Source organism: Polypterus senegalus, chromosome 3 (genome assembly GCF_016835505.1).
Source record: "Polypterus senegalus isolate Bchr_013 chromosome 3, ASM1683550v1, whole genome shotgun sequence".
Classification (NCBI taxonomy): domain Eukaryota; kingdom Metazoa; phylum Chordata; class Cladistia; order Polypteriformes; family Polypteridae; genus Polypterus; species Polypterus senegalus.
The window spans coordinates 149,084,943-149,097,779 of NC_053156.1; the positions used below are offsets into that span (position 1 = coordinate 149,084,943).

The window sequence follows — 12,837 nt, forward strand, 5'->3', positions numbered from 1 at the left end:
ACTGTCTAAAGGAAAATTGGTTAAACCAAATCCATAGCAAGGTGGAAAACACTGCTAAATTAATAAGAATATGAGTACTTACAGCATGTTTTCCAAAATGCACCTTAAGATAATCATCATGTCCTCTGGGAATATATTATGTCATCAGATGGATTACTATCAAAAGTATTACCTTCTGGCAAATGTGAGCTCCATTGTAGCTAATTAAATTCTAACACTGCCTTCCACACTAGTAATCTTATACCAGCAGTCAGACATGTTGCTACAGTATTATGGTTTCTGGGTGCTTTGAAGTTTACTGAAGGAATTTAAATTTTGCTTTGTCTTAGAGGATTCCTCCGGAGAGTGTCAACCATCAGTGTATGAAGTGAAGTTGAAGCACAGATAGTTTCTTAAGCAACAGCATTATCTGAAACATGCAACAATTCTACATCGAAATGGTGTAAAAAAAAAAATTTAAGTTTTGCATTGACTGATGAATCACTACTCTACACATCATCAAATGTAAAAACGCACTGATTAAATAAAGTCTAACTAAAGTACCACTAACAGTGGTAGTCAAAAAAATGACATTTTCTATGAGTTTTTTGCTTCATTTATGCTCCCTTGTTAATGCATGAAACAGAGTATCATTCCTTGTCATCAGTCTGCTTCACTTTCCTGTTTTAGTAAATGCATGACTTCTCAGTCACTGCAGCATACAGTGCGCTTAATGAAAGCAAATCAGCATTTGTTGCCCACCCCCATCCCCCATATCTGCTTCACATATCTTATTGTGTTAGGATGTGAGGGTGTAGTGTCAGTGTCTGCTATCTGTTAGATACACCCATTTTGGTAGATTGAGAATTTAAACTGAAAAATGTCATATGCCATTAAACAACTTTTTCAGTGATTTTTCAATTGTAGCCTTCATTTACTGTACATGATCTTAGCAAGAGGGAGGCAGTCTGTGGCGTGCTCCCGTAAAGGCCATTTGTATAATGTGACGTACCCAGTAACAAAATTCCAACTAGTCTGCGACACCCCCCAGCAAAACTAAAGAGATTTTATTTTTGCTTTTAGTCATGTGGGTGGACTCTTTGTGAATTCTGAAAACTCTCATCTGGAAGTACAATTCATATAATGCAGCGACAAGCAATAAGGAATATGGGTGTTTTCGACCTAGCAAACAAAACACAAGCTCATCTGTCTGATGTCTCCTGTTTTACGAACCACAACCACAGATTGGAAAAAAAAGAGCCAAGATTGCACTTGATCATTCTGAACCTTTTAACCCTTCATGCAGCACCAGCTCCGTCATGCAGAACATTATTGGCCATCATAAAAAGGGTGCTGGAAGATGCCCGATGACTTTTCAGTCAGGTAAATTTAAATGGTCTGGCCAATATTTACATTGTAATTTGAAATACACTAAAAGTTTAGTCTTTCTAAAGTTAACATTATATTCTATTTCGTACTTTCAGAGAGAAGAACAAAGATCATTGTCTTTTAAGCATTTGATTAAGACAGTAAATAAGAAGTAGATGTATAGCATTGAATTTCAGTCTATCATTTTATGCTGTGAAGCATTTGTATTTCACTGCATTTACATTATATAAAGTAAAGTGAAAATTAATTGAATCTCTGTTTGCGTGTTCTGATTTTGGTAACAGTGTAGTCATTTTGCCAGACTTTTATCCTATAATCTATTCAACATTCTATTGGCACATCTAAGCAATTACCCAAGTACTCCTACATCAGAATTAGGAGGGAGAGTGTTCCTTCAATGTACACTGTGTTTGGATCTTCTGCTAATGGTCTATGCCCAGTGTACTTTTTGTGGGAGGCACCCAGGGTACGTCTTCATTATATTAACTTGCTACTCTCAAAGCAAATAAGCAGCAGTTCTACTCAATCTATCTGTGCTGGTAATCTCTTCATCTTATTACCAAGAATGAGCCTAACAATCCTCTGCAGAACCTCATTAAGGCCATTTGTACTCATAATCTCATTCTATGAAATACTGCGGTAACTGGATGTTGTGAAAATAAGTGAGGACACAGATGTAGATTGGCTAGCTAATTAAACACATTGTCCTAACATGTACTTCTTGTCCATCGCAGTTCTGTGTAACACTCACTAAACTGTTGACACTGTATTGGTCTGTTGGTTAATTTCATAATTGCTTTTACACTCACTTGTGAATAACATCTCAAGAAATTTCAGGTCTTCCACATAGGGCAGCTGCTTCATTCAGTACTACAGAACAGAACACTCTTATCCATTAGAAAACTATGACCTGGAAGTGTTCATTCTTATTTTGATCATGTCACAATTCTATGCTAGCCAGTCAAGTCAAAAGGCTTTATTGTCTATCTATAAACATACTTTGGTACATTATACAGTGATATGAAATAAAATTTTATGGAGCCACAGTGCAATATTTAAACAATAAATATGCCACTATAACAAAATTAGTGGCTGGTCAGTTTTACATATGAGACTGTAGAACAAGGAAAAACATCTGAACAGATCAACATATTGACCAACAACAATCAGTGATAATAGGAGATGTGCATTGGAGAAGAAATGCAAAGGATTGCTGAACAGAACAGACTCCAATATTTTCTGGAGGATGGAAGCAGGGAATAGAGATCGTGGTAGGGATGGGAGGGGTCCCCACAGTGCTGGAGAGAAGCCCCAGTGATGATCTTCACAACAAATACTATCCATTGTATGGAGTTACAGTCATACACATTATAGTTCTCAAACAAGACAGTGATGCAGCTGGTCAGGATGCTTTTAGTGGTGCCCTGTAAAATATGTTGAGGATATTATATAGAAGGCTTGCCATCTTTCAGCTGTTGCTATAGGTGTCAAGTGGTAATGCAATATGATTGCTCACTTTGTGTGTGGTGGCCAGAATTGGATATGAAGACAATCACATATGCTAATTCGCTAGTGGTAAGTGAGTTTACTGTACCAAGATCAGCTGATGGAAAACAATGGGAAATAAAAAAATACCTTTCAGTTGTTTGTTGTTACAATGCACTAGAAATATGCAACAGAAAATACAAATATGAACTTTTAAAAGCACTTGCTTGTGTACTTTACTGTACAAATGTGTTTTCATTAGGAGTTGATGAGAAGTAGGTTAGGTCTGCATATTCTAGCTACCTGATAGCCTAAAGAGTGATATCAGTTGACAGGAAATGATGGAAACAAAAATTAATGTTCTGCTGTTTATTGTTAAAATGCACAAAATCTGTAACAAAATACAATATTAATTTTAGAAGCTCTTTCTTAATGTACACATAGTTGTATATGTGCATGTTTTCCAAAGGAGTTGGTGGTTGGGGGTTGCATTGTGTTCATTGGGTGCCTAGGCTAACTTTGCTGGACTTGCAAACAAAGTGGACTTGCAAAAGTGCCCTCGGAATGGATTTTGTTCATATGTAGGAGACCTACTGTACAGTCATGGGTTATCGAGGTGAACAGGGTGGCCTGAGCATGTAGCCCTTAGGGTCTCCAGAACTCAGTGAGATGTTTTTACTGATGCAGACTTTGTGCTTTTCTTATTAGGATGTCCAAAATCCAATTACAAATTGAAGAACTGAAGCCCAGCACTCTTAGCTTTCTTATCAGATTCTGATTAATGATGCTATTGAATCCCGAACTGAAGTCCTTGAACAACATTCTGATGTATGTATTTTTCTTGTCCATGCAAGCCATGAACAAGAGAGGCAAATATTATGGCATTTTGGTGGACTGGTTGAAGCAGTAAGCAAATTTCAGGGAGTTGTGGTCTTTTTTACCTTTTTCTGTAGTGCATACTTTTTGTAACCCAGAAAATACCAATTACACCATAATTCTTCCAACTACGAAAACATAAAATTTCATACTTGTGCTAAACTGTCCAGAGGGTCTTGACTACCAGAGGTGCCGTCAAAAAATCAGTTTGCAGATTGGCAGACACACCACTTATTGAGCACTCGTATGCCTACCGTTCCTCTGCTCTGGGGAAGTCGCTGAAGAACATGCACCCTGCAGGAGGACTCCAACTTGTCTCCTGGCTGCTACAGTTCAATTTAAGTGCTGTGTCTGCAAAACAACGATCGCGGGGCTGCTTTTATGTTGGCTTCTCCAGATAGCCCCATCCTCCACAACCAGGTCTCGACCACCTGAGGAGTTTGTTTCTCTCAGATCAGGATCCAGGGGCACTGCACTATTTTTTTCTGCAGCGCAGCAGTTGAAAAATACTTGTGTAGAATATAATTATCAGGTCGTTGATGATGAGCTAATGATGATAGTATTTGCACAGTTTTAACATAATTTTAACGTATACCCATTTAGGAGATGCTTCTACTTTCAATGAAATCAGTCTTTAGCAGTGTGTTCAAAATCTACAGTTGTTTCGATCATATTATTTCACTTTGACATGTCTTTGTTTTATATACTATTCAAATTTGTGATTTAAAACAATTTTTTTTAATGTTATTTTTGTTGGTGCTTATAATATCACACTAGTGTAGTGCTGACATGTCACCCATTGCACAGCTGCACTCAGGTCCTAATTTGTGATCCTGAGGTGGTTCATTATGTTCTGGGTGTGGCAACACACTGTATCAGTACATGCTCTCAACCTCCTCCTCCTCATAATACATTGGCCTAATTTTCTTATTGCCTTCTTTTTAACTTACCTTTTAGGAAGGCATTCAAATTCAGGTTGCACTTGCTCAAGTAGTATTCTGTTAAATGCCATTAATTTTTTTTTAATTCCCTTGTGTTGATTGTACATTATATTTGTGTACTTACTTCATGATTTAAGTACTTATTTTATGATTACATGTGTCAAGTTTCAATGTTAGATAAAATTAATTGTGATTAATTACATACATGATACAATTAATTAGTTAAATGAATTTAATCAGTTCCCAGCCCAAGTTATGTGTCTAGTCCAATTTACCTAATTTTTACTTACCTTAATTGAAGAATTGAATTATGATTTGCAAAAATAAAATAGTAACAGTAGAACTCACTACATCAATAAGCAAACATCTTCAAGTTTAATTCAGTTCAATTCAGATTATATAGCGTTCTTTGATTTGAGTACAGACCCATTTTAGTCAATGTTGTTGGTTATATACAGTATAAACATCATAGACTCCTTATACATAAAAATTGCACTTAACATGTAGTTTCTATAATAATTGTTAGGTTTGCTCATGTTAAAGGAATGAGGTAACCAAATTTGTTAAAAAGTGTAGCCTTAATAATATGGAGCCTTAAATGTCAAGTAAACAAATAATTTGATGGTAGACTTTAAATGACACAAAAGATCACTTTCACCTACAGTCATATGAAAATGTTTCGGAACCCCTCTTAATTCTTTGGATTTTTGTTTATCATTGGCTGAGCTTTCAAAGTAGCAACTTCCTTTTAATATATGACATGCCTTATGGAAACAGTAGTATTTCAGCAGTGACATTACGTTTATTGGATTAACAGAAAATATGCAATATGCATCATAACAAAATTAGATAGGTGCATAAATTTGGGCACCCCAACAGAAATATTACATCTATACTTAGTTGAGCCTCCTTTTGCAAATATAACAGCCTCTAGATGCCTCCTATAGCCTTTGATGAGTGTCTAGATTCTGGATGGAGGTATTTTTGACCATTCTTCCATACAAAATCACTCCAGTTCAGTTAAATTTGATGGCTGCTGAGCATGGACAGCCTACTTCAAATCATCCCATAGATTTTCAATGATATTCAAGTCAGGGGACTGTGACGTCCATTCCAGAACATTGTACTTCTCCCTCTGCGTGAATGCCTTTGTAGATTTGGAACTGTGTTTTGGGTCATTGTCTTGTTGGAATATCCAACCCCTGCGTACAGTATCTTCAATTTTGTGACTCATGCTTAAACATTATCCTGAAGAATTTGTTGATACAGGGTTGAATTCATCCAACCCTCGACTTTAACAAGGGCCCCAGTCCCTGAACTAGCCTTGCAGCCCCACAGCATGATGGAACCTCCACCAAATTTGACAGTAGGTAGCAGGTGTTTTTCTTGGAATGCTGTGTTCTTCTTCCGCCATGCAAAGCGCTTTTTGTTATGGCCAAATAACTCAATTTTTGTCTCATCAGTCCAAAGCACTTTGTTCCAGAATTAATCTGGCTCGTCTAAATGAGCATTTGCATACAACAAGCGACTCTGTTTGTGGCGTGAGTATAGAAAGGGCTTCTTTCTCATCACCCTGCCATACAGATGTTAGAACTGTAGAACGATGTACAGATACACCATCTACAGCAAGATGTTCTTGCATGTCTTTGGAGGTGATCTGTGGGTTGTCTGTAACTATTCTCGCAATCCTGCGCATATGCCGCTCCTGTATTTTTCTTGGCCTGCCAGACCTGGATTTAACAGCAACTGTGCCTGTGGCCTTCCATTTCCTGATTGCATTCCTTACAGTTGAAACTGACAGTTTAAACCTATAAGATGGCTTTTTGTAGCCTTCCCCTAAACCATGATACTGAACAATCTTTGTTTTCAGATCTTTTGAGAGTTGCTTTGAGGATCCCATGCTGTCACTCTTCAGAGGAGAGTCAAAGGGATGCACCACTTGCAATTTACCACCTTAAATACCTTTTCTTATGATTGGACACACCTGTCTATGAAGTTCAAGGCTTAACGAGCTAATCCAACCAATTTGGTGTTGCAAGTAACCAGTATTGAGCAGTTACATGAATTCAAATCGGCAAAATTACAAGGGGACCCAAATTTATGCACAGCCAGTTTTTCACATTTGATTTAATTTCATACAACTAAATACTGCTTCACTAAAAATCTTTGTTCGGAAAACACCCCAGTACTCAGATCCTAGGAAATGAAAGAAATACCACTGTTATCTTTTTGGTTGAAAGTAGAGTAAATTATTATGCAGGCTGAGAGGAGTTCCCAAACTTTTTCATATGACTGTATATGTTTGAATGGCTAGGTGGCACATGCAATGGATACTTTTCATTTCCAGAACATGGGAGGTCAACCCATATGTTGGCGGTCTTATCAGTTCATCAGAGACTGCTGTTTCTGCAACAGTTCCAGAAATCCAGATTGTTTCAGCGACAATTTACTTCAGGTTCATTTCTGAAGTAATTGTGTCTTTTTCCATGATAGTGTGGTATGTTAAGGGCAGGAAGCAACCAGGGAGACAGCATCTAAAATAAAAACCTTTCCATTTAAGGACCTGTCTATAAGTTGTGGTATTTTTTAAATTAATGACATGATATTATGAATCTTGTACAGTAATTTGTTGAAAGGGTCAAAGTGTTTATAAAATTGGTTGTTAGGAGGTAATTGGGAAGTGGTGATCACTGTTTTTATTATGTTCTTTTATGGTTTGTATTTATATTGTATGTGTTGGACAGGAGGAATACAAATAATCCAGTCAGAATCAATCTTGGAATAAATTAATTTATGGAGGAACACAGTTGATTGTAACAGGCAAAGTCACAATTTTTCTGGCCTAGATCACCAAGTCTCTGTCTTTGCATTTTGAAAGTTATGAAGCATGTGGTCAATTCTATAAACACATACACTGTTATGAACTGTTCAGATTCCTAGTCTCAGTGTCTCATTTCATGGACAGGAACAGTAAGTAGCTTGGTAAAGTACCTTTGGCTCCAGGGCCCACATCTGGATACAGATAATAGAAATAGCCTAGCAGTTCCTGGGCTTGGTAGCTAAATACTCAATCTCCTGCCCTAGTTTTATTTATACTTGTAATTTTTAGACGAGTATAATCTTCTGCTTATATTCTATGTCCTGTGAAGTATTCATAACTAAGATCTGGTAGGCTAAAGCGATTTATACCTTTATATGACAGAAAGAAGATTTTCAAATCAGCCTTACACCTGAATTTGTCTTGTCCTCTTTTCATCCAGCTGTACTACTGTAATGCTTGCTTTGAATGGTTTTTAAATCTAAAGGTATTCTTAAATTTAACATTACACATGTGACTTTCAATCCTGCTTTACCTCTGCCATTTTTAAAGTGCTTCCCTCTTAAATGTTATGTATTTATGCCTTGTTTAATTTATCTTATATTATATGTTAACAGTAATTTGTAACATATGTTGAAATACACTTTATACAACAAATACTATGCATGTAATTATAAAATGTTACTTCCTAGTAACGCTTAACATATAACTATATACCCTGTATTCATTAATATTATTTGATTATATTACAGAAATGCAGGCTTTTTAAAATATACCAGTAATAACAGCACCAAACTTGGTATGTTTATTCTGGCTTAACAATATGCTTAATTAGGTAAAATAATGTTTTGGTTTTGGAGATTGTCAGCTGTTATGTAACAAGTGCAGTATTATTTATGCAGCTTAGCTGTTTCATAATGATAGTCTCTGTGTTTTTATACTTTTTAATTAAGGTTTTCAGCTGGGCCTCTGTTTTATTCCTTAACTTGCTAGATTTTTTATGGGTACCGGTGATATTATAGAGTACACATATGCCAATGCAAACCTCACCAAAATTAAAAACTTGTGAAAATAGTCGCATATAAAAATTCTTGTTAGTTGCTGTAATTCAAAATGAATATAGATATACATGTAATACACTGTAATAATTAATGTAGTATCTTATTGAATATCACCATTTGACATTTTAAATAATGCTAAAGCTACATATTTAACACATTCTGCTATAAAGTGCCTCAATCATATTGCAAAAAAGGCTACCTCTGCATAAGTTTAAATAAAAGAAAACTGGAGACATTTTGTATAGCCACAGTGATGGTCTCAGCAATAAACTAGAGTTTTATACAAGCAAAATAATTGAGCACAAATCATTGATCTTTATGAGGCTGGTTGGTCAGCCTTTCATATTACAGCTTAAGTTTGGTTTACAAATATAACTGGTGATTCTGGTGACATTTCTAGTTGAGAGGTGGTCATACCTTTTGGGAAAACTTTGTACTAGCATCTGGCTTTAGGAGCTTGGACTATTGTTAACTGAAGTTCTTATTTTTCTCTTGGAGAAATCTGCTTAGCAATTTTTAAAGCCCCTAGCCAGAATAGGCTGACATTGTTTGGTTGCACTAGCTGATTGCCTGTGCTCTTTCTTAGGTGTAGTTTGACAATATGGCAATATCTCCTCCAGGTCTTGTCACCTATTGCTAAATGATCCATGACTGACCTGCCTGGTGGTGGTTTCCAACATTCCAATGTCTAGCTACATACTCTGTTGCTGCCAAGTCCTGGGAATACCTACTGCATGTAACATCAGGACCTTTACCTGACCATAGAAATATTTAAAAAAAGAAATAATTCCTAACCTGATTCCTTTAATCAGTTCAGCAGTGCTTCACACCTAACAACTTTACACTATGGTTCATGACCAGTTTGGTTGTAGGGAATCTTCTGTGTAGCCCCATTTTTTAGTAAACTGATCCAATAAATAATTTCTTTGCTTTGTTATTGGAATTCTGACTTACTGAAATGTCACCTTTCACGTCCTTTATACTAATTAGACCTTTGTGCCTGGGAGTACATTTTTTGTCACATTTTAGTGATTAGAGAAGCATAAATGACAATTCATAAATCCGAAAATTCCCTTTCAAGTATTTTCTAACCTGTCACAGAAATGATTACTGTAAATATAATTGTTTGAACATTGTCTGTTCTTTGCCATTTTAGACCTTTCTTGCTCCCATCAACCAAGTTTTTCCTGCTGAAGATGACAGTGAAAAAAGCGTTGAAGATAACTGTGAGTAATGGTCATTGCAGCTTGATAAATGGTCATTGCAGCTTGATAACTCATTAGTTTTAATTATTTCTTTTGAAAGAATTATAGGTTTGTCTAATTTTCTTCAGGAACACTACACTGCAAACTCAGCATTGTGTATTGTTTATCCATTTTACTGAATAAACGTATTATGCACTATTATAATTGTTAGAACATTAACTTTTTAGTAAGTTAGTATGAAGCAAGTCTACATCCTGGAAAGAAAACCATTTTGTTATACTTATACTTACACTTATATTGAGATACTTCTCAAATTATATATCATGGCTCATTTAATTTCATAAGTTTATTGTGACTCAAGAATTTATTGTGACTTACCTAATTTTCCTGAAGTTTATTATATCAGAGTATTAAGAATGTTATGCCCAATTTCTAAATGATAATATCATATAAAATAATTTTATTTCATTAGTACTGGTGCAGTTTAAAACCTTTTGATGTGTTCTTGTTGCTCCTCTTAAGCTGTCTCAGTTTTAACAGGACAGCATTTCTTATTGTTTTGGACATTAATTTGTGTGTAGATGCTGTTTAAATGGTGACCATTAGAATATTTTCATTTCTTTGTATGCTGAATTAAGTATTATTATTAAATCTGTTATTTGTTTTTCAAATTGTGTGTTTTCCTTTTAGGTTCTCTTATGTATTTAAATGAAGCCACACTTTTAAATAACATAAAAGTACGATACAGAAAAGACCATATTTATGTAAGTATGTCATTGAAAAAAACAGGTATTTTTTAAATTGTTAGATCTATTATTCCCTTTAATTTTTGGCAAATGTTTACTGTTAGGAAAATGTAAACACCTCAGTATTTACTAGTTTGATATGAGACCTTATTTGCTAGAATACAGAAGACCAATGGTAGTTTTTTAACCGAAGTGCATTACCTTCAATTTTTAGTAGATAGTTATGAAGCTAGAATCTTGATCCCCATATTTTATTATTTGTTGAAAAACTTCAGGAAAGTTTTGGTCTACTGGCCAGTGATTGTGTGGCCACTAGGAACTTTTGATAATGAACTCAAATCACTACTGCTGGTGAAACATTATTGACTGAATGTTTTTCTTAAGGGTAAAAGATTAATGTGCCCTTTGGTCACCAATAATATCTTACAAGTCTTGTATGTCATGCTATATTATAATGATATTTTTTATTGGAAGGAGAAAGTGGTGTATTAAACTTACCTTTTATCAATAAAACAAGATAATATGAAACATTTAAAAAATTGTGATGGTCCATGGAGTTCTTCCATGTAAATTGCACTTAATCTCAAAGTACAAATATTTTGCAAATCCGTTGGCCTGGTCGCATAACTAAAGTAGACTAGACTGCAAAAATCCTGGTTAAATTAAACAATTTATTTATTTAATATATGGCAGTTATTGTTCAACATGTGTCGAAAGAGTTTTTGAAGGATGTGGAGATAAGTACTGAACCAAACTGGAAACAACAATAGGCCTGGAGCCTGTAAAAAAACAAACACGATGTAACCTGTTTGATTTTTTAATCTTTGTTATGATGTCATCAACCAGGAGCTCTACACAGCACAAAAAATGCTTGATTTTCACATAAAAATCTTAATTTTAAGACGTTAGTCCATTTCGATTTTCCACAGACCATGCTAAAATCAACATTTCTCAATGTTTTGAACATCACAGAATCAAAACCTGAACTTAACCTGATAGTGAATTTTTTGAAGTTAAAGCACAAGTACTCTGTGTGAGTGACGTACAGGTCAGTACACAGTGGGTTTTTAGCCCACTTTTTATCCATGCCAGAACTTTTAGGTGAGCCATCATCTTTATCACCTTTTATTAAAAACTACCAAAATACCCGTGCTTTGCAGCTGTGAAGTACTGCCTTAAAATTTTTATTAAGAAGAAAATTAAACCTTTTAAACTAAGGGAAAATATACCAATAATTATTTGTTAAGGATCTCTTTGTATACCACATTTTGAGTTCGGCCCTCCGGTTGTAATATGACCAAGCTGTGCGCTGCGCTTACTCTTGAGCATGCAACGTACAGTTGGCCTTGTGAACAGTAATCTTGTTTCAAATCTCACAGCTTGGATTGCTGCTGTCATGATTGGTTTGAGTTTCATGGTTTGTTTCAATGACAACAGTATGTGTAGGACTTTTGTTGAAGTGACATTCAGCATCTGTCAAGTGTTGTAAGCATACAACCGGTTTCATCGATAACTTCACATCCAGCTTTTGAGAGTTTAAACATTCATAAACATCAAAGTGTCCACTACTGAAATCGTCACCTGTGAGTCTAAGATGTTTAAGAGGCACTGGCAGTTGTCGAAAGGTGTAAAATATTTGGCCATTTCGGTACACTTGAAAGCGACAACCGAACAATTCAGCGGCAGCCATCAACTCACATGCAGAAACATAGGTGAAGGGCTTAAGCATTTCACTCTTATAGTGCTCCTGTGTAGTATAATTATCTCCTGTACCATCATCAGTCCACACCTAGAACCTGTCCCAGTCATTCAATACATAAGACACAATGTTCCTCCAGATATCAAGAGTGAGCCTGATATGGCCGTGCAATATGTAACACAAAGAATGGAAAAGGTAGGTGCCATCTCCGGGCATGGAAACCACTCGGTAAGTGACAGTTCTTTGATCAATGGTGATCACCTCGATAGACATGTTAATGGGGGTACGGTTGGAATGATAAAGGAAATGGGTACCTGGACAATGTAAAGTAAGTCTAAAATACCTAAACAATAACTATAATCGTAATAAACGAACAATAAAACAGCGGAGAAGCCGTGGATTAAATACACAGGCTGTAGTTATCAGCAGGGAGACGTGAATCCCGTGGCGAAGCAAGGAAGGGAATGTAGAGACCGGAGCGACGGACGGCCTTATATAGGCAGACAGCCAACAACGTGGAAGGCGTTGGGATGGGGGACCTAACGCCGCCTCACACGGTGACCGAGCTGCAGGCTATGGACGATATATATATGCGTAAGTAGGATTCAGTTAGCGTTGGGAACCCGCGTACCAAATTT

At 36.0% G+C, this 12,837-nt stretch overlaps 1 protein-coding gene across 1 annotated transcript in view; it reads left to right on the forward strand.

Annotated features, from left to right (window-relative positions):
• Positions 1 to 12,837, forward strand: part of myo6a (myosin VIa) — a 191,874-nt gene that overhangs the window by 83,919 nt on the left and 95,118 nt on the right. Inside the window, exons 3-4 of the mRNA XM_039749773.1 lie at positions 9,706 to 9,775; positions 10,445 to 10,518. Coding sequence (XP_039605707.1) covers positions 9,706 to 9,775; positions 10,445 to 10,518 — 144 coding nt within the window. The remainder of the gene's footprint in view (positions 1 to 9,705; positions 9,776 to 10,444; positions 10,519 to 12,837) is intronic.